Source organism: Zalophus californianus, chromosome 10, assembly GCF_009762305.2.
Source record: "Zalophus californianus isolate mZalCal1 chromosome 10, mZalCal1.pri.v2, whole genome shotgun sequence".
In the NCBI taxonomy this organism is placed as follows: domain Eukaryota; kingdom Metazoa; phylum Chordata; class Mammalia; order Carnivora; family Otariidae; genus Zalophus; species Zalophus californianus.
Genome location: NC_045604.1, coordinates 85,145,968 through 85,173,767, shown reverse-complemented (window position 1 = coordinate 85,173,767; position 27,800 = coordinate 85,145,968). Strand labels below are relative to the sequence as shown.

Genomic DNA, 27,800 nt, shown 5'->3' with positions numbered 1-27,800 from the left:
CTCTTTCATTCCCTCCCTTTCTTCTTTCAACATCTAATATGGCAAGATTTTGTGCTAATAACCAGGGAAAGACAGAAATCAGTTGTCTTGTCATAAGGAACCTCATATCCCCAGAGGAAGGCAGAAGGCCCAAAGGGAAATGGAAGTAAGTAGAAGTACAGCACCCAAAGGGATGCCCATACAGGTGTCACTGGGCCACACCTTGCCTAGATGTCTTCCACTCCTTGTCTCGAAGCTTCTTCCGCTGGATTTTCCCCGTGACAGTCTTGGGCAGTTCTGAGACAAACTGCACCTGTTGGGAAAAGTTAGTCCAGGGTGGGCCATCTCTAACCTCAGTGGGGTTGGATTTTTCAGAAGCACTGCTATAGGGTGAGAAAAAGCTCTTGAGGCAGAGGCTCTGGGTAAGTGAGCACTGAGCCTGGAATACTCCCAGGGCAACCCCTAGGCAGTAAGAAGCTTTGGAAAGTGCTCTGGGACCAAGGCAAGAAGAGAATGGCTAAAGGTCTAATCAATGGTGTTTGACATACCCTAGGACAGGGGAGAAGCAGCACAGTAAACATGACTTGATGCAGTCCTCAGACACCTGAGCTTTGACATCAGACTCCTTGGGCTGCAGTCTCTCCTCTACCACCTGCCTGGCTTTGAACAGGTCACTTGGCTTTTCTGAGACAGTTTCCCCACTGAGTTAACTGGAGGGCAGCAACAACTTTGTTGGGTTATTTGAGGATAAAATGAAATTATGCAGGCTAAATTCTTGATGGGTAAACACTCAAAAATATTCGCTGTGGTTATTAACCTGGACTACAGACAGTAAATGTTTAAGAGTTAGAAAACCTGACTTTGAATTCCAGCTCAGTCATTTCCTGTTGGCAGAACTATAAAATCTCTCCAATTTCATTTTTCATATCTGTGGGGAAAAAATGTTTGACGTTGAGGACCCCTCCATCTCTAATATTCCTGAATCCTAAGATATGGACGATGAAGACAGTTCACTGAGACTTCCTGTTAGAAGGCTCGGCTTGCCAGGGCATTGGTCTAGGAGTCAGAAGGTCATGGGTTTGATAAAAATGATAATAATAGGGATACCAATATAGAAAAAGTTATCTTCTTAAAAGCTGATGTGGGGGTCTTCCACAGGCAAGACTGGACTTTGATGAGGAACAGGTTTGTTAAAAATCACAGTGGAATGGAGCAGGGATTGGCAAACTGTAACCTGGGGGCAAAATCCAGCCCTCCTCCTATGTTTGTAAAGGAAGTTTTATTTCAACACAGCTACATTCATTCATTCCCAATGGTCTCCGGATGCTTCAGCACCACAAGGTCGAACTGAGTAGATAGAGGGTAAAGGGTGTAGATAGAGGGTAAAGAGAAGCCACAGAGGAGATCTAGGAAGTGTTTGGTCTCAGGAAGGAGGGAAGAGATAGAAAAAATGCTGCCCAAAGCATTCTAGGGGAGAGACTTTTAAAAAGAGACACATCTATTGAGTAATATAATGTTATACTGTGGATCCACTGGGTCCTCCAAAATATTCAGTTACAACTCAAAATTCATATTTTGGGTGATTAGAGTTCTAGTTTCCCTTTAAAGTACTTATTAAATGCTTATTATATGCTAGTCTTCTGAGTGCCTTATGTCTTAAAAATATTATTAACTCTTCTTAGTAACAACCTGGAAAGGGGTAACACCATTTTCCCTATTTCACAGATAAGGAAACTGAGGCACAGAGAGATTGTTAAGTAAGTGATGAGGATGAATTTGGAATGCAACTGTCTAATTCCAGAGACTGTGCTATACTGACTGCCTGACTATGAGTTTGAGGCTGAAAGTCCGTGTGGTGGACTCTCTGATGTGCTGCGCAGAGCCCCCTGCAAGAATGATTTAACCCTCCCCCCCCACCCTACCATCTGCCCCCCCCCCCCCCCACTGCCAGATTGCTGCAGCCAAGGAGAGCTGCCTTTCCCGGGGCCGCATCCCCATCCCAGCACAGCCTGCATCCAAGCTTGATCGACATGGGGCTACAAAGCACCCTCCCAACCTTGCCTGTAGCTCAGGAAACTCTGAAAGTTTGTCCGAACTGCAGAACTCCCCATGGGGTTGGCCGAAGCCCCCTAGTGAGACTATATCACAGTGCACCTTCACCTTCTGCCCAATCCTGCCCCCTTCTCTTCCCTTCCCTTCTCTTTCTTTCCCCAGTTGTTGATCCCAAAGCACTCCCTAATAAACCTCTTGTATGTTAATCTCCCTCCTAGAGTCTGTTTCTCAGAAAATCCATCTATGACAATTAACCTGTGCTAACAAAGCATCAATGAACTTCTGGGTTCTGTACACATCTCAGTAGCTTTAGGCTTAACATAGTTGCTCTCATCTCTACCTGAGACTCAGAAATATATATTTTTTCCCTTTCCCCTGGGGCAAGCTCCTATCTTGTACCCACTTCCAAAAACTGGGTCCCCCTTCAGTGTCAACTTCCATGCCTTAGTTCCCTGCCCCAGAGCAAAAACAGGTAGAGCAGATTCTATGCTTTTTGCCTTTTCTGGTAAGAGCACTTCCATTTTCCTGTGGGAAGCCACCCTTCTCCCCTTCAGTCCATATCATAGGTATAGGGCAGTCTTCTCTCTGTCTTTCCTGCACATGACCCAGAACCGGCCAATCAGAATGTTCCATCACCCTGGTTCTAGGGATTATTTAATGATGGGCCCATGACCTAAACTGGTCCAATGAGAATCAATCTTCTGCTGGTGACTTTGGGGGAAAAGATGCTCTTTTATTACTGTGATTTACTAAATTGCTAAAAACCTGTGTTTGGAACTGCTGGTGGCCATTACAAAGGGGGAACATTTTAAGAAATGAAGACAATACAGAAAGAAGTTCAAGGGGTGAAAGAAGCATCCCTGACTACATCATTTGAATGCCTGGTACCAGCCACAACTAAAGCTGCCCCCACCCCTGGACAACTGTGCAAGCAATAAAGTTCGTGTTGGATTTCTGTTGCTGACAACTGAAAGAATCCTGAATAAAAATAGTGAGACCCCAGTGCAGAGAGTAGGAATTTGGCGAGGTATTGACCAGAACTTATTCCCATGGGAGAACCCAACTTTCAATTCAAAGCAAACTAAAGGCGGAGGCAAAATTTGAAGCCTCCAGACAGCTCCTGGATGGTCATAATCAGGCAGAACTTTGGAATTATAGGCCTTATCCAGAGCCTGAAGAAGAGAAATATCTCTCCTTCCTCAAGTTGGGGGAACAAGGGAGCTCAGAGGCCTCACCTTCCTTGGGTACTTGTATGGGGCTGTTACTGACTTCACATGCTGCTGCAGCTCCTTGGTGAGCTGGTCTGGGTCATTGGACAGAAACTGGGGGGCCAGGACCACAAATGCCTTCACCACCTGCAGCAAAGATGAGGGCCAAGAGAGAAGGGAGCTGTGTGTTGTCATCTCCTGGAATAATGCAGAAGCAGGGTTAAGGCTTCCAACACAGCTACCCCCTTTATATCTCCTTAACTTTGCCTCCATATACCTAGGTAAGAGAAAGGGAGACAGTAGCGATAACAATGGCTAAGGTCCCAGCTCTCTCTCAAGTGGCTTATTGGATGGGCAGGTAGGACTGTAAATTGAAAGCATTCCCACCTCATATCCAGGGATAATAGAGAGTGATAGGGAGAAACTCCTTATAAGAGAAGAGCAAAAAATAAAGACTGGGGTCATAAATCTAAATGATTTGTTTAACCAATCCAAACTACAGTTTGTACATCTATAAAAGGGTGATCCAATTGTCATACTTAATTCATGGGAAATAAAATGAAATCATATATAGCAAGCCTTAGCTCAGCACTTGGCACAGAGGGATTTTCAATAGGGGATCCCTTTGGGCCTCCCTTGCCTAGTGGCTCCTGTGATTTCCAGGCTGATATGGCCCATACCTGCCAGAGATAGGATGTTATTCAACTTGTACCCTGTCAAAATGTACTTGGACATTAACCCACACCTCTGTACCTTACCTTTCTCTACACATATACCAAGTTCTGTTGGACTCCATCTGGGCCTGTTTCCATAACCCTAGCATTAAAGAGGTCTTTCTTCTTCCTTATATTCTCATTGTAAAGCCCATGGCTAAGGAGCTCTATCTCTTGCCTCAAATCCCTCCTCTATTCTGGTCAGGAATCAAATTCTGATTCAAATGCCAACCAGCAGAATGGAAGGAATCCCTGTGGCCTCATAATAATAGACCACATATGGTGCTTGCTATGTGCCAGTCCTTGTTGCAAGAACTTTATGAATATTAACACATTCAATTCTCACAATAACACTTCATCTTACAGATGGGAAACTGAGGCTCAAAGAGGTTGAGTAACTTGTCCAAGGTCACATCGCTGGTCAGTGGCAGGGCTTTCCAACCCCCAGATTCCATGATCTTAACCACCATGCAATGTGCCCTTGTGTCCAAAATCTGCACATCCCACCTCCCACCCTTGCAACTCCAGGCTGCTGCTCCCATGTCACCTCTCCTCGGACAGGGTCTGGGCTGCTGATTACAGCTGTCTCAACCACAGCAGGATGTTCCATCAGTGCATTCTCCACCTCTGAAGGCCCAATCCGGTACCTGCAGAAGAGCCTGTCTTTCAGAGAACACTGGACACGCAACCTCTAGGCCAGCCCAGAAGTTCAGAGCCAGCAAGAATAAAGATCCGGGTTACCCTTCCCAGCCCAGAAACCAAGCTCACCCGCTGGAGTTAATGATGTCATCTGCCCGCCCTAGGTACTGGAAATAGCCATCTTGATCCTTGATTGCCGATCTCCAAGGATCCAAAAATCTCCTCGAATGTTGGCTGCTGTCTTCTCAAGATTGTCCTAGTGACCACAGTAAGTCATAGTCACTGTAACTGCAAAGCTGAACTCCTCTGCCCCAAGGTCGAGGGTATGTGCTATGGTGAGTGCTGTGAATTGTGCAAGACTGTTGAATCACAGATCTGTACTTCTGAAACAAATAATGCAATATATGTTAAGAAAAAAAGAAGAAGATAGCAGGAGGGGAAGAATGAAGGGGAGTAAGTCGAAGGGGGAGACGAACCATGAGAGATGATGGACTCTGAAAAACAAACTGAGGGTTCTAGAGGGGAGGGGGGTGGGGGTTGGGTTAGCCTGGTGATGGGTATTAAAGAGGGCACATTCTGTGTAGAGCACTGGGTGTTATGCACAAACAATGAATCATGGAACACTACATCAAAAACTAATGATGTAATGTATGGTGATTAACATAACAATAAAAAACTGAGCTGCTCAGAAAAAAAAAAATAATTTGCCCAAGGTCATACAACCAGGAGGGAGTGGAATCAGCATTTTTGGCCCATACTTTTTTTTTTAAATATTTTATTTATTTATTTATTTGAGAGACAGAATGAGATAGAGTACATGAGAGGGGGTAGGGTCAGAGGGAGAAGCAGACTCCCTGCTCAGCAGGGAGCCCAATGCGGGACTCGATCCCGGGACTCCAGGATCATGACCTGAGCCGAAGGCAGTCGCTTAACCAACTGAGCCACCCAGGCACCCTGGCCCATACTTTTAACTGTGATGCAACACCACCTCCATCCCATGTTTTGCTTTGTGCATAATTTATTACAAAGAGTGATTCAGGCAAAAATGTCTAGAGAAAAAGGATTAACATCAGCACATCACGCAATTATTTCCTCTGAGTGTCCTTTTAAAAAAAAATTTATTTGTCAGAGAGAGAGAGAGCGCGCAAGCATGAGGACAAGCGGGGGGAGGGGCAGAGGGAGAAGCAGGCTCCCCACTGAGCAAGGAGCCCGATGCGGGACTCTATCCCAGGACCCTGGGGATCATGACCTGAGCCGAAGGCAGACACTTAATGGACTGAGCTACCCAGGTGTCCCTCCTCTTAGTGTTCATGATGAACTGGTATAAGTGATGAAAATTTTCTCATTTCCCTTATCGCTTTGCCTTACAGGAAGCTCAACAAACAATCGGCTACTTATTTGCTATACTTCTCCTTACTCCCCTTCATCCCACCCCCTCAACCCACTGACATCTCCATCCTATATTTTCCTAATATGCTTTACAATTTTACATCTGTTTTCATGTTGTTGTTTTCCACTTGTGACAATAAAAGCCACTTCAAATCCTTTTCAGAAGAAGGCACTTACTCTGTTTAAATTTGTTTAAAACAGAGAATGACGGAACCATCTGAAGAGAATCTCTTGAGAGAATCCAGACCATGACTGACCTTTTGACTTTTAAGTATGCCATCCATGCCTCAGTCTGCTCCCAGGGTCTCTGTTGCCAGCCAAACAGAAGTCTGAGTGGGCCATCAACTGCTTCAGAGACCTGGAGGCCCCAGGACATCAATGGCCCAACTCCCCATCCATGTTGTAGAATCCAACACAGGGTGTGCATTTGCAAGCAAAATAAACCCATTTCCATTGCTTTGTTCCTCTAGGGTCATGTAACATGTAGATTTTATTTAATGGCTGTCCCATTAAGTTCCACAGGAAAAAGTCTGATACTCAACACCAAAGCAAGAGCCCATTAAATGTTTTGAGTGAATGAATGGCCAATGATAACTGCCTCCTAAATATATTACTTTTATCTGTATATGGGTCTCTCTCCTTCCCTGGACCAGGAGCTCAAGGGACCATTTCCATCTTACTTAATACTGTCCATCCATGTGGCAAGAGTTAGTAAATATTTGCTGAATTGAAAAGAAACTGAAATAAACTGGAGTGTGCAAACCTTGGGCTACCTCTGACCTTCTGGTGCAAACTGGATCCTGTCTTACCTTTAGAATGACTACTGGGTCAAACTTTGGCAAGAGATGGATAAATGTGCATGCTCCTGCTGTCCAAGGTTCCAGAAATGAAGTCAAGATGTTCACTATCCAAGCTGTGTCTGATATGGTCCATATTATGTCAGAGGCTTGCAGGTCTGTCCATATGCTGAGAATATAGAAGAAATACATGTACACACAAATACATGAGTGCATGAAGGGGTGGGCGGAGCATGAGTATGTATGGGGGGGTAGGGGTGGGTGTGCATAAGTGTGTGTGTGTGTGTGTGTTTGTAGCACTTATACATAAGTATAAGCAGGCGGAGGGGAGGAGAGTTGTTCTAACCACATGTCCTATTTCAAGAAGGAGCAAGTATTCAGAAGGTGTGACCCCAGCTGACATGACCTAACAGATAATTGGGTCTCATTCTCATTTTTTTTTTCCCTAGGCAAAGAACTTTATTAACCTTATTTCAAACTTTATTCCCAGGCTTCTTCAGCTTAATTAGCTGCAAAGAATGAATTGTGTATAAGCAAAAACTGAAAAGAGCTGCAATGTCCAAGGGGCTTGGGCTTAAAAATATTAGAGATCTAGATTTTATCAGATCCATGAACAAAATTTTAAAAAGCAGTCATAATATAAAATAGCAGCTCCCAGTAAGTTCTTCAGGTTTTATCTTCTTCAGAAGTTGACTCAAGGGGCGCCTGGGTGGCTCAGTTGGTTAAGCCACTGCCTTCGGCTCAGGTCATGATCCTGGAGTCCTGGGATCGAGTCCCGCATTGGGCTCCCTGCTCAGCGGGGAGCCTGCTTCTCCCTCTGACCCTCCCCGCTCTCATGCTCTCTCTCTCTATCTCATTCTCTCTCTCAAATAAATTAACAAAATCTTTAAAAAAAAAAAGAAGTTGACTCAATTCAGTTTGCTTCATTCTTGGAAACTTCATCAAAATTCTCCACAAGATCTGGAACTTCATCATCATCCTCTCAGGTAGCCAGCGATGTCTGAACTTTGGGGTGGCTAGAGGGGAGTGTGTGTGAACAGGCAGTGTGGGCTCTTGGTAATATAGCAGGTGATGGCCCAGAATTCAGAGACCTCATTATCTCGAGCAATGCCATTCCACATCTGCTGGCCCTCGTTTCATCAACCATACCAATCACATTTATGCGGAACATCACGTAGACCTTGTCCAACTTGTGCCGAAACAAGAACCCTTACCCTTCTGTGAAAGCCGTGAAGCAGATATTGCCCGTCCTGTCCCACCTCCTGCAGCACCAAGACAGCGAGTTTCTCCCAGACACCTGCTGGGCCCTGTCCTACCTCACTGATGGCTCCAACGAGCGCATCAGCCAAGTGGTCAACATGGGGGTCCTGCCCAGGCTGGTCCAGCTCATGAGCAGCTCAGAGCTCAATGTCTTGACCCCCTCCCTCCGCACCATGGGGAACATCGTCACGGGAACGGATCACCAGACCCAGGTGGCCATCGACGCAGGCATGCTGAATGTGCTGCCCCAGCTCCTGATGCACCCCAAGTCCTCCATCCAGAAGGAGGCAGCTTGGGCCTTGAGCAACGTGGCTACAGGGCCTCACCAGCACATCCAGTGGCTAATAGCTTGAGGCATGCTGCCTCCTTTGGTGGCTTTGCTGAAAAACGTTAAGTGGTGCGCTCCGTGTCCATGACAAGACTATTTTCCGATTGGCCCTGTGTTGAACTCCTTCAGTAATTCAGAGACAGGCTAAGAAGCAAATTAACTGAGATCACAACAGAGCTGTGAAGCCGTGGTTTCCTAACTTTCCCTGGAAAAAAGAAGAGGCATCCCATTTGGGACAACCCATTAAAGATTTAGGAGAATTAACAGGCATTGTTCAATGAAAAGGTGATCCCCCACAGCTCCAATATTCAGAAAAAATCTTGAGCTGAAAAAAAAAGCTGTTCACTTTTTTTTTTGAGGGGAAAAAAGCCTTTATTGATAAATAGATTACAATGAAATAAATAGAGTGACGGTATGTTGGGGAATAAAAACTCAGGCAGGAACAGACACATGAAAAAGTGCTCAACATCGCTCGGCATCAGGGAAATCCAAATCAAAACCTCAATGAGATACCACCTCACACCCATCAGAATGGCTAAAATTAACGAGTCAGGAAACGACAGATGTTGGCGGGGATGTGGAGAAAGGGGAACCCTCCTACACTGTTGGTGGGAATGCAAGCTGGTGCAACCACTCTGGAAAACAGTATGGAGGTTCCTCAAACAGTTGAGAATAGAACTACCATACGATCCAGCAATTGCACTACTGGGTATTTACCCCAAAGATACAAATGTAGGGATCCGAAGGGGTACGTGCACCCCAATGTTTATAGCAGCAATGCCCACAATAGCCAAACTGTGGAAAGAGCCAAGATGTCCATCGACAGATGAATGGATAAAGAAGAGGTGGTATATATACACAATGGAATATTATGCAGCCATCAAAAGGAATGAGATCTTGCCATTTGCAACAACGTGGATGGAACTGGAGGGTGTTATGCTGAGTGAAATAAGTCAATCAGAGAAAGACATGTATCATATGACCTCACTGATATGAGGACTTCTTAATCTCAGGAAACAAACTGAGGGTTGCTGGAGTGGTGGGGGGTGGGAGGGATGGGGTGGCTGGGTGATAGACATTGGGGAGGGTATGTGCTATGGTGAGGGCTGTGAATTGTACAAGACTGATGAATCACGGATCTGTACTTCTGAAACAAATAATGCAATATATGTTAAGAAAAAAAAAGAAGAAGAAGATAGGGAAAGAATGAAGGGGAGTAAGTCGGAGGGGGAGACGAACCATTAGAGATGATGGACTCTGAAAAACAAACAGGGTTCTAGAGGGGAGGGGGGTTGGGGGATGGGTTAGCCTGGTGATGGGTATTAAAGAGGGCACATTCTGTGTGGAGCACTGGGTGTTATGCACAAACAATGAATCATGGAACACATCAAAAACTAATGATGTAATGTATGGTGATTAACATAACAACAAAAAATTATTTAAAAAAAAAAACAAAAAACTCGGGCAGGATCTCCGTGTCTCCACCCCAGCTCTAGATTTCAGCCTCTGCCTTCCTACTGGCCAGTTTGGACGATGAGGCCTTGGTGGGCAAGTCCAGCCTCCTTGGGCCCTTGGGGGCCTCTGTCTTCCTGGCCAGGGGTTCAGGCACCATCTTAGACCCACCAGCCCTGGGAAGAGCAGCGGCCTTGGCTTTGGGCCCCACCTTGGCCGCATGGGCAATGACCTCTTTAGGGACGTGATTTTCCCTCTTTTTGGCTGGAGAAGCAGTACCCTTCTTGGCCTTGGGGACCGTGGGTTTTGCACTCTGACTCCCAGCTTTTGTTTTCCTGTGGGCCTCACCACCCTGGCTCTTCCTTCTGCCTTTGACCTTTGACTTCCCACTGGGCCCGGTGGCACTGGGAGGGGCCCGTGTGGCCTTGTCTGGCTGTTGGGAGGCCTTTCTGGCCTCATTCGCTCTTGCTTCTTGGTCTTTGGTCGGGCCACCTTTCTTGGGAGCCTTCTCCTTGGCTGCACCTGGTTTGGGAGGAGCCATCCTCACCTCTCGCAGCTTCCTGGGTCCCCTTTTCACCTCGCCTGGGTTGGGAAGGTCCTTCTTTGCCTCCCTTGGTTTCTTAGGGACCTTCTCCTTGGCCTCACTGGGTTTCCTGGGGGCTGTCATGATGGGTGTCTTCTTGGGTTGGACTTTCCTCTTATGCTTGGGAACCAATTTGAAGCTGCCAGTGGCCCCCCTGGCCTTGGAGTTGGTGAGCCGGACAAGCAGGCTGCGGTGCATGCCTGTGGCCAGGGCCTGCTTCAGCAGGTACTTGAGCCGGAGTACATCCACCGTAGGGTACTTCTGCAGGATGTAAACCTTGATGGCCGCCACTGAGGTGCCCCGGCGACGCTCCCCCGCCTGCAGCGGGTCCCTCCAGGACCATGCGCAGCACGGGAGGGTGGCAGCACGGCCCTTGGGTGGTGCTGCGGCTCGGGCCTCGCTGTTCAGACTCAGACACCCTGGACGACCCCACTGTGGAGGGCAAGGAGGTTGAGGACATTGAGGAGGTTGAGATATCACTGGAGGCAATGCTCCCAGGAGCCATTGCATACACAGATGCAGATGCAGATTGTCAGACCCCCTCCCAAGGCGTGAGCTATTTTTTTTTAACTGTTTATTTTCCGTCAACCTTTTCCATTTCTATTTCCATTTTGTGTGCCTTTGTGGAAGACCAGCTTAAGACCACTCAGTGGTTGTTCCTACCCATTCAATGGCCTGAGCAGTGGGAGCTGCAGACCAGTCTTCAGCGGCCGGCTGGGCGCTCCAGTCTTCAGTAGGGAACTGCTGAATAGGCACCAAGGGCACCTACATACCTTCAGACCAGTCTGCGACTTCAGGCTGAGTAGCAGTGCACTCAGGAGCTGGAGCTGTCCATTCACCCTGAAATTCCTCCTTGGTCACAGCCTTTTCAGCAGCGGCCTGCTCTTCCTTTTCAATCTCTTCAGGACCTCTGCAGAAGTAGAGATCAGGCATGACCTCCCATGGGTGTTCTCGGGAAATGGTGCCACGCATGCGCAGAACTTCCCTGGCCAGCATCCACCACATCAGACCCACTGAGTGAGCTCCCTTGTTGCAAGGGATGGCAATGTCCACATAGCGCAGAGGAGAGTCTGTGTTACACAGAGCAATGGTAGGCAGGTTAACATAGGACGCCTCTATAAAAGGCTGGTGGTCAGCCCTGGGATCAGTAACCACCAGAAGTCTCGGCTCCCGGAAGGCTGCCTGGATCTGGTTAGTGAAGGTTCCAGGAGTGAAGCCACCGGCAATAGGAGTGGCTCCGGTAGCAGCAGCAAATTTCAGCACAGCTCGCTGGCCAGTATTCCTGGACGATATGACACTGACATCAGCTGGGTTTTCAATGGCAACAATGGCACCAGCTGCCAGCAGAAGCTTTTCCCAGGTTCTCTTCAGATTTATGATGTAGATACCATCACTTTTCCTTTTGTAGATGCACTGTTCCATTTGAAAGTCAAGGTTGGTGCCACCTAAATGGGTTCCTGCTGCAAGGAATTTGAGGACATCCTCCTCCTTCATTTGCAGGACATCAAGGGCTCCGGACATTGTGAAAGTTTCCCTTTAAGTTACATGCAAAACAACGCCGTATAGACCCTTCCCCGGGTAGCTCGGAAAGGACAGGCGGGCGGTTCCAGCCGGTTCCTCCTGTAGTCCCGCAGTCGCCCGTCTCAGTCCTTTCAACATGACAGATGCCGCTGTGTCCTTCACCAAGGACTTCCTGGCGGGTGGAGTGGCCGCGGCCATCTCCAAGACGGCGGTAGCGCCCATCGAGCGGGTCAAGCTGCTGCTGCAGGTGCAGCATGCCAGCAAGCAAATCACAGCAGATAAGCAATACAAGGGCATTATGGACTGTGTGGTTCGCATCCCCAAGGAGCAGGGAGTCCTGTCCTTCTGGCGCGGTAACCTGGCCAATGTCATCAGATACTTCCCCACCCAGGCTCTCAACTTCGCCTTCAAAGATAAATACAAGCAGATCTTCCTGGGTGGTGTGGACAAGAGTACCCAGTTTTGGCGCTACTTTGCCGGGAATCTGGCATGAGGCGGTGCCGCTGGGGCCACATCCTTGTGTTTTGTGTACCCTCTTAATTTTGCCCGTACCCGGCTCGCAGCCGATGTGGGCAAAGCTGGAGCTGAAAGGGAATTCCGAGGCCTCGGTGACTGCCTGGTGAAGATCTACAAATCTGATGGCATGAAGGGCCTATACCAAGGCTTTAATGTGTCTGTGCAGGGCATCATCATCTACCGAGCTGCCTACTTCGGTATCTATGACACCGCAAAGGGAATGCTTCCAGATCCCAAGAACACTCACATCTTCATCAGCTGGATGATCGCACAATCCGTCACAGCGGTTGCCGGGTTGACTTCCTACCCATTTGACACTGTTCGCCACCGAATGATGATGCAGTCAGGGCGCAAAGGAACTGACATCATGTACACAGGTACAGTAGACTGCTGGAGGAAGATCGCTCGTGATGAAGGAGCCAAAACGTTTTTCAAGGGGGCGTGGTCCAATGTTCTCAGAGGCATGGGTGGTGATTTGTGCTGGTCTTGTATGATGAAATCAAGAAGTTCACATGAGTTACTTCCTAGTCTTTCCCCCACTGTGAACAGGCATGTTGTATTATATAACATATCTTGAGCATTCTTGACAGACTGTTGGCTGCCTATTTATCAATGGCAACTATTCCACTGGTTGAAAACGGGAAGCAATAATACTCATCTGACCAGTTTTCTCTTAAAGCCATTTCCATCATGACAGGACTCAATTATATTTTTTATTTCAGTCACTCCTGATAAATTTGAAGAAATAAAAAATACCTGAAATATAAAAAAAAAAAGTGAACATATTCACTTCTTCAATACCAGAGATATTGTTTACCCCTAACTTCTTCAAGGAGAACTGAAGTTTTTTATCATCTGCTGTAGCCGTTCTATGAACCACCTTCTTCTTTCGACGGGCAGTTCCTTTCCCACCAATGCACACTTGTGCTTGCAGTTTGGCGAGTTTCTCCTGGTTCGTGATAGTTTCTTTCATCTTGTTGGAGTGGAAATGGGACTGCGCGGGGGAATAGGGTTGGTGCTCAGGGGGTCTCGGGCAGACCAGCTCGGGTCTTATTCTCATTTTATCCCCAGAACTTAATACAGTTTTTGGCATGAGGTAACCACCCAGAAAATGTTTACTAACAAAAGACATCTAAGTGAATATTCTAAAAAGTGGCCTTGTTAAGTTCAAGTTTGGTTGGATAGAGCTCAACTGCCTACACAGAGTTGAAGGTCCTATACAGGGTGAAATGTGTATCCTTCCTCTCTTCAGGCCAGAATAAAAGTTATTAGCCCTGTCTTAAAGCAAAAATGATTTAGGCTAGACACAAAGAACTTCTCTGTGGCTGGGAATCATCATAGTATGTGTCTCTTACCGAGGACAATTAATAATTTCAGCTCTGTAGGGAAATTGGGTCTTTTTGGCATATTGGGACCAAATTTTGGGGTGAGGGGTGGAAATTTAATATCTTACTTACATTTAAGTGATTTATCATCCCATCTTTTAGAAACTGCATTTTACTATAGCTCTTCTATTAAATAATTTCTATGAAATAATTAAATTTTCTGGTACTACAGACTCATAGATGGGGCATTTAAGTTTTTTACATTTTTTGCATTAAAATATTTTTCCAGTTCTAATAATAGACTTAACATGATAAGCAGGATATCCTGAAAAAAGAAAAGACCCTGAATATCTCTTATTATTATTGCATGACAACCTTGGCACAGTATTTTGATTCCATTGATGAGGTTGATATATTGTAAAAGAAAATTCTGAATTATGGGATCTGAGATTCAGAAATTCTGAGATCTCAGTTCATTTCATTACAGTTGACCCTTGAACAACATGGGTTTGAACTGCATGGGTCCATTTACATGCAGATTTTTTTCAATACAGTATAGTACTGTAAATGTATTTTCTCTACCTTATGATTTTCTTAATAAAATGCTCTTTTCTCATGCATACTTTATTGTAGAATACAGTATATAATGCATATAACATACAACATAGGTGTTAATTGATTGTTTAGGTTATCAGTAAGGCTTCTGGTCAACAGTAGGTTATTAGTAGTTAAGTTTTGGGGTAGTCAAAAGTTATACCTGGATTTCAGCAGCACAGGGGTCAGTGCCCCTAACCCTTGTATTGTTCAAGGGTAAACTATAATCCAATTATAGCTTCCACCTCAACAGATTTGAGAAGTAATTTTTTTTTTCTCATTAAACTTTTGTTTTAATGGGTCTCAAAATTCTGTGACAGATTTTTGGTCAAGTTGTTTCCATTAAAAAGTACTGATTTTAAAAACTAATAACTTAAAAGTGCCACACACACAAAAAAAAACATGGTCCACAAAACATTCTCCTTTCCTTCTGAAGGTTTTACGATGCATTGTTATCATTAACCAGTCTTTTACTATTAAACTTAAATGGCCAATTGACACAAACAGTTCTGAGACCGTTCTTCCACCACGGATTAAGACTGGGGTGGCAGGTATTGGGGATAATATTCATTTAGCCTTCTGAGCTTTCTGGGCAGACTTGGTGACCTTGCCAGCTCCAGCTGCCTTCTTGTCCACTGCTTTGATGACACCCACAGCAACCGTCTGTCTCATGTCACGAACAGCAAAACGGCCCAGAGGAGGATAGTCAGAGAAGCTCTCAACACACATAGGCTTGCCAGGAACCATATCAACAATGGCAGCATCACCAGATTTTAAGAACTTGGGACCATCTTCTAGCTTTTTTCCAGATCGACGATCTATTTTCTCCTTCAGCTCAGCAAACTTGCAAGCAATGTGAGCCGTGTGACAATCCAGCACAGGTGCATATCCAGCACTGATTTGGCCTGGATGGTTCAGGATAATCACCTGAGCCGTGAAGCCAGCTGCTTCCATTGGTGGGTCATTTTTGCTGTCACCAGCCACATTGCCACGACGAACATCTTTGACAGATACATTCTTGACATTGAAGCCCACATTGTCCCCAGGAAGAGCCTCACTCAAAGCTTCATGGTGCATTTCAACAGACTTTACTTCAGTTGTAACATTGACTGGAGCAAAGGTGACCACCATCCCAGGTTTAAGAACACCAGTCTCGACTCGGCCCACAGGGACAGTACCAATACCACCAATTTTGTAGACGTCCTGGAGAGGCAGACGCAAGGGCTTGTCAGTTGGACGAGTTGGTGGCAGGATGCAATCCAGAGCTTCAAGCAGTGTGGTTCCACTGGCATTCCCATCTTTACGGGTTACTTTCCATCCCTTGAACCAAGGCATGTTAGCACTTGGCTCCAGCATGTTGTCACCGTTCCAACCAGAAATTGGCACAAATGCTACTGTGTCGGGGTTGTAGCCAATTTTCTTAATGTAGGTGCTGACTTCCTTAACGATTTCCTCGTATCTCTTCTGGCTGTAGGGTGGCTCAGTGGAATCCATCTTGTTAACACCAACAATCAGTTGTTTTACACCCAGTGTGTAAGCCAGAAGGGCATGCTCACAGGTCTGCCCATTCTTGGAGATACCGGCTTCAAATTCACCAACACCAGCAGCAACAATCAGGACAGCACAGTCAGCCTGAGATGTGCCTGTAATCATGTTTTTGATAAAGTCTCTGTGTCCTGGGGCATCAATGATGGTCACGTAATACTTGCTGGTCTCGAATTTCCACGGGGAGATATCAATGGTGATACCATGTTCACGTTCAGCTTTCAGTTTATCCAAGACCCAGGCATACTTGAAGGAGCCCTTTCCCATCTCAGCAGCCTCCTTCTCAAATTTTTCAATAGTTCTTTTGTCGATCCCACCACATTTGTAGATCAGATGACCAGTAGTGGTAGACTTGCCCAAATCTACGTGTCCAATGACGACGATGTTGATGTGAGACTTTTCCTTTCCCATTTTGGTTTAGGTTGAGCGGTGGTTTTCACGACACCTGTGTTCTGGTGGCAAACCCGTTGCGAAAAAGCGAGAAGTAATTTGATACTGACAGCCAAAATGCCCTCTTGCAATGTGGGCAGCATCAAAGCAAATTACCAGCATTCCAAAGGACAAGATATAGATGGACTGGAAGGGGAAATGCCCATAGACCTTGTGCTAATCCTATTACACACATGGCTCAAAGCACTGAAGAGGTTTAGAGATCCCAAGTTATCTGGAACAAAAATGTCCCACCAAAGGTCACTAGATACCCAGCTTGCTAAGCCATGCTCCCTCTTGCCCAGCTTCCCAACTGTCTTTCTCAGAAGCAGCAGAGGGTAGCCCATGCAAAGAGAACTGGATTTGAGCTCAGAAAAGTCTCAAGCCTTGGTCATGTAGTTTTCTGTAGAGCGAAAGGGTTTCTCTTACCCAGCATCCATCTTGGCCTTGATGCCCAGGCTTGAGTGGGAGTGTTCCACCATCTTAGGAAGGCCACTAGTCCCACTGGTGAAGTAAATGGCAGCTGCTTCTTGGCTTCCAGTTTCTACACAGCAATGAGTGGTAGATGCTTCTCTGACAAAGACACAGACTGTCACATTCTCAGATCTCCCTGGGACATTAGATGTCCCAGAGACTCATCTCTTCCCACCTTCCCCCATGCTGGCAAGTCAGCCAACCCACTTCAGAAGGGGTGCTTATGAAGGATTAAGATCAAGGGATTCTGAGTCAGTCACACTTGGGCTCAAAACCCACTCAGATTTGGCACTTTATGTGACTTCAGACTATTTATTTAACTTCTTTGAGTTTCACTTTCTGTATCTGTGAAACATCATCAATAATATCCATCTCATAGAGTTACTGAGAAAATTAACCATAACCCAAAGAAAATGAGCAACTTGCTCGGCAAAAACTCCGTAAATGTTAACCTGATTGTTGTTGAGAGCCCTCACAGGATACCAGTTAATAGTAGGTGCTCATTTAGTATCAGTTTTCACAATACAACCTCCTCTAATCCCTTGACTTCCCTCTCTTGAATATCTCCTCTAGTGTCCCAATTTCAAGTCTTTCAAAGCTGGTTGCATGTTGTCAACTTCTCTAACAGTTATCTTAAAGACCATGACATTAGAAAAAGCTTTTGTTCTCCCTAGGTCTGTGTCTCTAATGGAGGGAGTCCAGACATGTGACAGGGAAATGCGTTCTTACAACCAAGCCTGCCATACACTGCTGGAAGGACTCATAGAGTCCTCTGCTTTAGAAGCCTAGCTTAGAGATACAGAGGGTGAGAGGAGGATATTCAGTATATCATCCTCTGCGTTTTACCTCAGATGCTCTTGGCCTCACCTCTGATTCCTGCCAGGTTTGCTGTAAACAGCTCTGGGCATTTCAATTCACTTGGTGGTGCTTCTGGTGTGGACTATGGCTGATTCACTTTGTGCCCCAGGATTTATCTGTTGCCATGATGGCATGGGACTCTGAGCCTGCTCTGCATGCATGTATATGCAGCCTGGAAGTATGGGGTAGATGATACCCACCCCCCATACAACCATCCACCAATGGGGCTCAGAGGCTGATGGCTCCAAGATTGTCAGTCCTTCAGTGGATAATCCTGAGAGGCATTCTGTGAGGTCCCTGCAGATCAAGCCCACTTATAGCATGCAGTGACTCAATAATAAACTCTTAAATTAGCTTTTCCTTCATCCCTGCTTCACACTCCCCAGTCCCACACTCTGCTTGCTGGAGCTCCCAAATAAAGCACGTACACATAAGTGCTTTGTTCAGTTTCCACTTTTGGTGAAAACACAGGCTGAGACATGTAGAAACTCACCGTAGTAGTGTCTTAAAGTCCAGCCACCCATCCCGGCTTTTCTCAGATACCAGTAGCTTTATTTTCAGAGAAGGGCAGGCAGAGGCCACGGTGTCCACTACCTGGGCCACTTCATCCCCAGCCACGATGGCCCTGGCTTTAGACACCTGCAGCCTATAGAGAATGTCCTTGGCTTTCATTTGGATAGTCCCAGGCATGAAGACGAGGCCTAGAGAAACCAAATGTCTTAGAACTGGGAGGGATGGTTATCTTCTTCCCTAGAGAAGCTTGATGTAATCAACCAGTGGGGAGCAAATGGGGGAAGAGGGGTTGAGGAAGGGATGACCAATGGGGAATATCAGTAGCAAGGCACCAAAGATCAGAGAGTGATTTGAACACCAATTTCCTGGGTGTGTTAGAACTGTAAAGGGTCAACCAGGACTAAGGAGAGAAACTGAGTTGCCTGATGGCATGCCATGGACAGTCTAACCGCCTCCCACACACACAAACACACACACACACACACACACACACACACACACACACACACACACACAATGCCCTACGGAAGTTTCCCATATCCAAAGACTTTCATAGAGTAATTAAACTATGGAAAGGCTCTTAGAATTTCTCCATCCTGCAACACAGGTCCTGCTCTAGGGCCTGGTTACTTCTCCCAAACCTGGAACACGGAATTTTCTTGGGCAAGAGTGCTCTTAGCTTTGTTTTTGTCTTCTATCTTGATAAGACCCATGTGATTTTGTTTATTCTTCTGGAGAATAACGACTTATGTTTCACCACTTACAAAGTTTATTTCACATGTTCCTCCTCATGCACAGCTTTTACCCCTGGCTCACTTTCTTCCCACTCTTAACATTTCAGGATCCACACTGCAGACCAGTTAACCACCTCCAGTGTGTCTCCAACACAATGGCCATGTTGAGTCAGGCCCTCAGAAAAACAGACACATGTCCCCCACTAAGTTCTCCTTCCCTTCAGACGGTAATCTCTCAGGGTGTCATCTTCCTTGTGTGGCCTGTTCACTCTCTCCATGGGGCCTCAAGTTCCTACTTTCTACTTCCTCTGATTACTCCTACATCTTGACCGTACTTACATCTTCCTCCTTTTTGATGAGAATACCTGTTACATGTGAGAGAAGCCAGGAGGGGTCGGGTGGGAATGAGGGTAGGTTGTGCAGGCGTTTCTGTGACTCTCTCTTACACCTCTCCACTTCTCATTTCTCGAATCTAAAGGTTGATGATTCTTGAATTTCTGTCTCCATCTCAGACATTGTGCCCTTCAATGCAACATCTCACTTTCCATCCCTTCTTTTCTTTTTCCCATACATACTTTGATATATAATAGTCTTATAACACTGTACTAGGTTTAGGTGTACCACATAATAATTTGATATATGGATATATTATCAAATGATTACCACGCTTAGTTAACATCCATCACCACACATAACTACAAATTTTCTTTTCTGGTGATAACAACTTTTAAGATCTACTCTCTTAGTGGCTTTCAAATACACAATACAGTATTGTTAACTATAGTTCCCATGCTGTACATTACATCCCCAGGACATATTTATATTGTAACTGGAACTTCTCATCCCTTCTTGAACATCACATGGGTACCTCTAACTCAACAGTTCCCAAACTGAACCTGCCATCTTACCCTGACAGCCCCATATCTGCTTCTCCCTGTGGTCCTCACTTTAGTGAAAGCCCAAAGCATCCATCCAGTTGCCAGAGTTTCTATGACTTCTCCATCTCCCTGGCTTTTTTTCTCTATCATATGTCATTCATCAAAAAAATGATATTCTCAGTTTCTTCCTAATTGCCTCTTAAATCCACCCACTTACCTCCATCTCCACCACCCCATCCAAGGTTGAAGCCAGCATCATTCCTTGTTTCCTGTCTGGGTTTCCCAACCTACTCTAGCCCTCCATCATCCCATCTCTATGCACCATCCAGGGTGACCTTTTACAAACAAAGTATGATGATGTCACTCAATCCATCTATGCTTTTCCATGCCTCACTGGATAAGGATGAAGAACCCTCACCATGGACCCCAGGTACCTGCCCATCTTTCCAGGCTCACTTGCCACTACGTTCTCCTTGCTGCCTCTAAACACATAGATATCCTTCCAGGTTTTCTCATAATGTGCAAGCTTCCTTCCTCTCTGTGCTGTTCCCTCTGCTTGGGGCATTCCTCTCTGCATCTTCTCCTGGTTGAACCCCACTTATCCTTCAGATCCCAGCCCAAATATCACTCCACTGAGACTTCAGTGACCCCTCAGATTAGTCAATTAAGGTCTCCTTTTATCACAGGGGTTGGCAAAATTTTTCTGCAAAGGGCCAAACAGTAGATATTTTAGGCCTTGTGGGCCAGATGCTCTCTGTCCCAACTACTCAAGTCTGCCATCGTAGTGCAAAAGCAGCTACAGACAATATGTAAACAGGGTATGACTGTGTTCTAATAAAACTTTATTTACAAAAACAAGCAGCAGACCAGATTTGGTCTATAGGTCATCGTTTGCCAACTTTTTTCTTTCAATAGGTTCTTATAAAATTCTCATGCCACTTATCAAAATTGTGATTCAATAATTATGTGTGCAATTAATAGTTTAAAGACTATCTCTCTCGAAAGATCTTTAAGCCCCATGAATGTATAGACCATGTTTTGTCTACTCTGTAGACTCTAGCACAGTGCTTGGTGCACAGTTTACTTAAATAATTGAATGAAGGGTGGTATTTCCATATGAGGAGAGACAGCATGCTATGTAGAGGGGACATCTTTTGGGAAGGGTGGTGGAATTTCTCTGCCAACAGCTTCACAAGGGAGATAGTGACCAGGCCAAGCAATCAATTACCAACCTGCTTGCATGCAGCCCAGGGTCACCAGCCACCACTCAGGTACTCGGGGCAGCACCACCACCACACGGTCCCCAGGCTGCAGGCTGCATGCCCCCGAAAGGACACTGGCTGCCTGATGGCTGAGTTCCCTCAGTTGGCTGAAGTTCCACACTATTTCATCCCCATCACCACTCACCCACCACAGGGCTGGGCCTGGAGGTTGCCTGCCAGCCTGAAGAAAGAGAAGATCTGCTGATCAGGGTGGGCTGGCACGCACATGCATGTAGAATAAATCATGTCTTGGAATTGTCACATCAATGCTTAGTAGACTTGTTGATCTCAGGATCCCCTCTACACTCCAAAGAACTTTTATTTATATGGGTTCTATCTATCTCTATTTACTACGTTAGAAATTAAAATAGAGAAATTTTACAAATGTGTGCTTTTACAAATAACAGATGCAAACCATTATACATTACCACAAATATGATATGTTTTAATAAAGAGGTAAGTATACTTTCTAAAACAAAAAACGGAAAAGAGTAGCTTTGTTTTACATTTTTGCAAATCTCTTTCACATCTTCCTTAATAGAAGACAGTTGGATTCTTTTATTTGTTTCTACCATTATGTTGCAGTGTTACCTGCCATGTAGTCTCTGGAAAATACTACTATATACTTGTCAGAGCATGACAGCAAAAAAGGCAAATTTATCTTAGATTTATTTATTTATTTGTTTTCCCCTCTCTAGGTATTTATTTTTTGTTTTTCTTTTTTATTATGGTTAAATATACATACCATAAAATTTACCATTTTAACCATTTTTTATTAACATATAACGTATTATTTGTTTCAGGGGTACAGGTCTGTTATTCATCAGTCTTACACAATTCACAGCACTCACCATAGCACATACCCTCCCCAATGTCCATCACCCAGCCATCCCATCCTTCCCACCCCACTCCACTCCAGCAACCCTCAGTTTGTTTCCTGAGATTAAGAGTCTCTTATGGTTTGTCTCCCTCTCTGGTTTTGTCTTGTTTCGTTTTTCCCTCCTCTCCCCTATGATCCTCTGTCTTGTTTCTAAAATTCCTCATACCAGTGAGATCATATGATACTTGTCTTTCTCTGATTGACTTATTTTGCTTAGGGAATACCCTCTAGTTCCATCCACATCATTGCAAATGGCAAGATTTCATTTTTTTGATAGCTGCAATAATACTCCATTGTATATATATACCACATCTTCTTTATCCATTCATGGCAGTTCCTCAAAAATTTGAAAATAGAGCTACCCTACGACCCAGCAATTGCACTACTGGGTATTTACCCCAAAGATACAAATGTAGTGATCGGAAATGGCACATGCACCCCAATGTTTATAGCAGCAATGTCCACAATAGCCAAACTATGGAAAGAGCCTAGATGTCCATCATTTTAACCATTTTTAAGCATACAGTTCAGTGGTATTAAGTGCATTTGCCTTACTGTGCAATCATCACCACCATCCATCGCCACAACTTTCTCATCTTTCTAGATGGAAACTCTGTCCTCATTATACAAGATCTCCCCAGTTCACCACCGTCCCAGCACCTAGCAACCAGCATTCTACTTTCTGTCTCTATGAATTTGACTGCTCTAGGAACCTCATATAAATGGAAACACACAACATTTGTCCTTCTGTGGCTGGCTTATTTCACTTAGAGTATCTTCAAGGTTCATCCTTGGTGTAGCATACGACACAAATTTCATTTTTTTTAAAGGCTGAACCATATTCCATTTTATGGATGTGCCCCATTCTGTTTATCCATTCATCCACTGAATCTACCTTTTGGCTATTGTGAATAATCCTGCTATGAACATGGGTGTACAAGTATCTCTTCAAGACCATGCTCTTCATTTTCATTCATTTCCATGTATTTTTTAATTTTTTTAAAGATTTTATTTATTTATTTGAGAGAGACAGAGAGAAAGAGCATGAGCAGAGAGAGGGAGAAGCAGACTCCCTGCTGAGCAGGGAGCTCGATGCAGGGCTTGATCCCAGGACCCCAAGATCATGACCTGAACCAAAGGCAGATGCTTAACTGACAGAGCCACCCAGGCACCCCATATTTTTTAACTTCTTCTTTGATTTCCTGATTGACCCATTCATAGCATTGTGGTCAGAAAATAGGCATGGTATGATCTCAATCTTTTTGTACTTGTTGAGGGCTGATTTGTGACTAGTATGTGATCTATTCTGGAGAATGTCCCATGTGCACTCGAAAAGAAGGTCTATTCTGCTGCGTTAGAATGAAATGTCCTGAATATATCTGTTAAGTCCATCTGGTCCAGTGTGACATTCAAAGCCATTGTTTCCTTGTTGATTTTCTGCTTAGAAGATCTGTCCATTGCTGTAAGTGGGGTGTTAAACTTCCCTACTAGTATTGTTAATTATAATATGTCTTAGTGTTGGCCTGCTATTGTTGATTTTGATAGGAGTTCTCTGTGCCTCTTGGATTTGGCCATCTGCCTCCTTCCCCAGATTAGGGAAGTTTTCAGCTATTATTTTCTCAAATAAAATTTCTGCCCCCTTTTCTCTCTCTTCTTCTGGGACTCCTATAATAAAAAAGTTATTATGTTTGATGGAGTCACTGAATTCCCTAAGCAAGACCCTGCTTTTGATTCTTTGGGATATATATCTAAGAGTGGAATTATTAGATTATATAGTAATTCTACCTGAAATTTTTTTGAGGGGCTGCCACACTGTTTTTCACAGAAGCTGTACCATTTTACATACCCACTGGTGATGCACAAGGATTCCAATTTGTCTTAGTTTTGTTTTGAGATAGTTTTGTTTTCACAGATTACCCTGAGTCTCAGGTGTCCTCAGGGTTCCATATCATAGTCTGAAAGCAGTACTACAAAGTCAGAGAAAATTTAATAGTAATTGTGTTAGATAGTTAAAAATTCCTCAGAGTTGTATCCTTTTGTACTTTGATCAGTAATGTGTAAAAGTGTCATTTTCCTCATAGTCCTGTCAACACAGTATGTTGTCAAACTCCTGTATTTAACTAAACTGGTAGGTAAAAATATTATTTCAGTGAAGTTTTAACTTACATTACTCTTACTATGAGTGGGGTTGAGCATTTAAGAAACGTTGGAGTTCACTTTACTTTTTTTTTTTTAAGATTTTATTTTTAAAGTAATCTCTATGCTGAATATGGGTCTTGAACTCATAACCCCAAGATCAAGAGTCACATGCTCTACCGGCTCAACCAGTCAGGAGCCCCTGAGTTCAGTTTTCTGTAAACTGTCCATTCATATAACTTGCCCACTTGTATATTTGGTTGTGTCTCTTTATTCTTGATTTCAAGGAGCTCTTTTCATGTTGGCACTATTAACTCTTATGCTATCATAGAAATTGAATATCTTCCCTCAGTTGTCACTAGTTTATTTTGTTTATGGCATTGTCAATGTGGTGATTTTTTGATGTTTATATAACTAATTTATTAAATAATTTCTTTTATGGATTCAGGATTCTGAGTCATGGTAGTAAAGACCTTCTTCATTATTCTAAGGAGGTATAACTTTCAAAGAAAAGCCAGAAATCTAAATTTTTATCTGAAAAATTTCAATTTTAAAATGTTGACTTATTATTATTATTTTTCAATATTTTACTTATTTGAGAGAGAGAGCAAAAGAGAGAGCTTGTGCAAGTGCCCACCCCCAAGTGGTAGGAGGGGCAGGAGGAGAAGCAGGCTCCCCACTGAGCAGGGAGTCTGATACAGGGCTCGATCCCAGGACCCTGGGATCATGACCTGAGCCAAAGGCAAACACTTAACTAACTGAGCCACCCAGGTACCCTTACTATTATTATTTTTTAAGAGTGCCTGCATCATGGGCCATCTTCACCTAGAGGCCCAGCATTTGTGATCTGCACATCAAGGTTGTGTCATGGTGTTGGGACCTCAGGCCAACATCATGGTATGACTCCTTTTGAGCACCATGCTCCACCTCTTCATTCATCTTCCATGCTCTAGAATGGTGCGCAGAACTTTAGGGGAAGGCAATGGCAGAATTGGCAATGAATGGGGTGGAATTCCAGAAGTCCAGGGAGGGAAATTTCCACATAGCTTTCTTTCTCTAATATCTCATAATGGAGCCCTTTTGAACAATCCCTGCCTAGTGGCCACCCTATTTATACACCCCTAATGACAAGGACACATAATTTTCTGAGAAGACTGACTCAGTCTTTGGTCAGTGCTGACTTTCTCTTACTAAACTCCAATCTACTTTCTCTATGACCACAGCTCCCTTTTCCTTATTTTACCCTGGGAGGTCACAAGAGAGCATGTATGTATAGGCAAACTGTGTGTCAGCTGCCAGGGCTGGGGTGGGGAAGTGTTCCAGATCACCCCACCCAGCACCAGCCCCCAAGGGCTCCTTTCTGCCAAGCCCATGCTCTCTTGCTCCTACCCCTGCTGCCTTCATGGAAGATGGACATCTTCATAGCTCATCATAGTACTTGACACAAGTGCTCAATGAATATTTATGGAATGAATGGATGAATTAATGAACTTTGTTCAACTTTGTGCCCCTTTTCCACCCCATTACCTTCTCCATGCCAGCCCAGTGATCTATCACATCACTAGCAAAGTTAAATTTGGCAGGGACCTCCTGGTGACCCCACTGCAGGGATGCCAGTTGCTTGGTATGAAGGTGGACAGTGCGACCAGACATCTGGGTCCCCCATTGGATGCAAACCTGCTGGAGTTTCCACAGCCAGTGCATGGCCAGACCTGTGAAGCAAAGAGGTCACAGTGGTGAGTCTTTCTGGTATAGACTACTCTAGGTCAGCTGCTTAAGGAGACTCATCGCAACCTTCCAGGGTTCTTCCAGAAAGGAATCTGTGGTGGTTATGAGTGAATTGGCACTCAGCATTCAGTTCTGTTTCCCTCCGGTGTGCCATTCTCCAAAAGCACAACACCCAGTCTAAATCCTATCTCTCCAGCCCTTCTGACAGTCCTATAAACACCCAATTTCATGCAATAAATACCTTTATGTTTAAAATGCTGTGGTGTGGTAGATTAAATTGCTTTTTCCAACAACTGCCTCCTCCCTACAGTGGGATTATGTGACCCCATTCGTTTTCACGTGACTTGCCCAGTGCATTCTGGGGAAGAGGATGTATCCACTTCTCATTGGCTTTAGCTTGGTTTGTGGGATATGCTTTGGTCGATGAGATGTGAATGGATGAGACTGTGTAGTTGGTCAGGAACTCTTGCATTTCTGCTTTCTATTATGAGAGTAACATATCCCAGATAGGTGCTGTACCTTCAGCCTGGATTCCTGGATGATAGCACATATAGAGCTGAGCTGAGCCCTAACAGCCATGGCCAACACACAGACCCATGAGAAAAAATATGTATGGGTATAAGCTTCTGAGGTATTTGGGATATTTGTTACCATAGTATGTGCTGACTAATACAAACAGCATCTATTTCCTTCAACTGAATCTTGACTGAGATATCTCTTTTTCCAGGCAAAGAAAAATTTAATTTGGGGAGTGAAACACTCATTACAGGTATACCTCAAAGCAATAAAACACTTTACTAATAACATAAAGGATCTGTTATTTACCCTACTTACTAACAATCATAAATAAGCAAGTCTCTATTATCCATTAGTCTCTCAGGTGGCTATCTAAACCAGCAACATTCAAACTTTTTAATTAACTGAGGTATCTTGAATATTATGCACCTAGCACATGGGGCCTATACCTAGAATCACTTTAGAAATTATAACTGTTATAATTATTGTTTTCATCTATGGTTTGGCTCCAGGGAAAGTAGTTCCAAGGCTGTGTAGGCTGGTGTCTGAGTTCCAGCATGTTCACCTTGATGGGGGTTGCAGAATTTACCTCTAGGACCTTTGATTCAAGGAATCTGGGTAGGAGTCCTGCCAATGGCTGAATTCCCATCCCCCATTTTCTAGGTGGCAGCAGCCAGAATACTCAAGGTCTCTCAACACTTTTGTCTCCTCTCCTATTTTCTACACAAACAAGTGAAGATACCCTTACCAGCTCCTAGGCAAGAATAGTTATTGCTTTTGTACATTCTGGTCCCTCTCTCTTTCCTTGGCTGGCTCTTGCTCATCCTTCTGGCCTCACCTCCTCAGACAGGGCTCCTTTCCTGACTGCCATCCAACTCCCACCCCCTTTGACTGCCCTTCTCCCAGCCACCTCAGTCCCTCCCTTTGCTATGCTAAAGACACTTTTCCTTTGCCCAGTGCTGCCTCCTCACTAAGACTGGCCCTTTCAAGTTTCCTAGGGATTGCAGATTGCTTTTCCCTGGAGATTTTCTCTCTCCTCCATAGCCCTGACTTCTAGAGATCAGTTAGTGACCCCTCAGTCCACCATTCCTGACAATAGTGCTCACCTGCCAAGTCCTTTGGGAAGTTTCTGTGAGGATCTCTTGGTCCACCCTCCTCCTAAGCAGACAGCTCCTGAATCCCTATCATCTTTGGGAAGAAGGCAGCTAATCAAGAAGATAACTCCAGAATCCCTGTGGCCTTCATGGAGAGCAGAGCTAATCATTAACTGTGGACGACTCCAGGGCCTTACCTGGGGTGATGGCTGTCCTCCCTGCTGTGTTTATGAAATGCACGGCCCCAGAGCCTTGTCAGGCATCAGGGACAGTTCTTTTAATCCAGGGGGCAAAGAGGAGATTTATGTCCAGGACTGACAGCAAGTTCTAGCTCCAACTAGGGAGAGAGAAACAGAGCTCCCGTGGGCTTGATGTACTTTCTTTCACCTTCTTTAAC

General features: G+C 44.8%; 2 protein-coding genes and 2 pseudogenes across 2 annotated transcripts; 1 reads left to right on the top strand and 3 right to left on the bottom strand.

Moving 5' to 3' along the window:
- Positions 1 to 187: 187 nt before the first annotated feature.
- On the bottom strand, positions 188 to 27,478 carry LOC113932553 (acyl-coenzyme A synthetase ACSM2A, mitochondrial-like). Its single transcript, XM_027611874.2, is given in 11 exon segments — positions 188 to 292; positions 3,267 to 3,386; positions 4,500 to 4,599; positions 4,721 to 4,784; positions 4,787 to 4,847; positions 6,790 to 6,946; positions 16,760 to 16,903; positions 18,156 to 18,363; positions 21,020 to 21,230; positions 25,593 to 25,777; positions 27,416 to 27,478. Coding segments are annotated over 10 exon segments (1,347 nt in total). The 5' UTR covers positions 25,770 to 25,777; positions 27,416 to 27,478.
- LOC113931982 (histone H1.8-like) lies at positions 9,858 to 10,905 on the bottom strand. Its single transcript, XM_035721999.1, is given in 2 exon segments — positions 9,858 to 10,727; positions 10,729 to 10,905. Coding segments are annotated over 2 exon segments (1,047 nt in total).
- Positions 10,969 to 11,939, bottom strand: LOC113933037 (annotated as a pseudogene).
- Positions 12,015 to 12,968, top strand: LOC113933036 (annotated as a pseudogene).
- Positions 27,479 to 27,800: the final 322 nt, after the last annotated feature.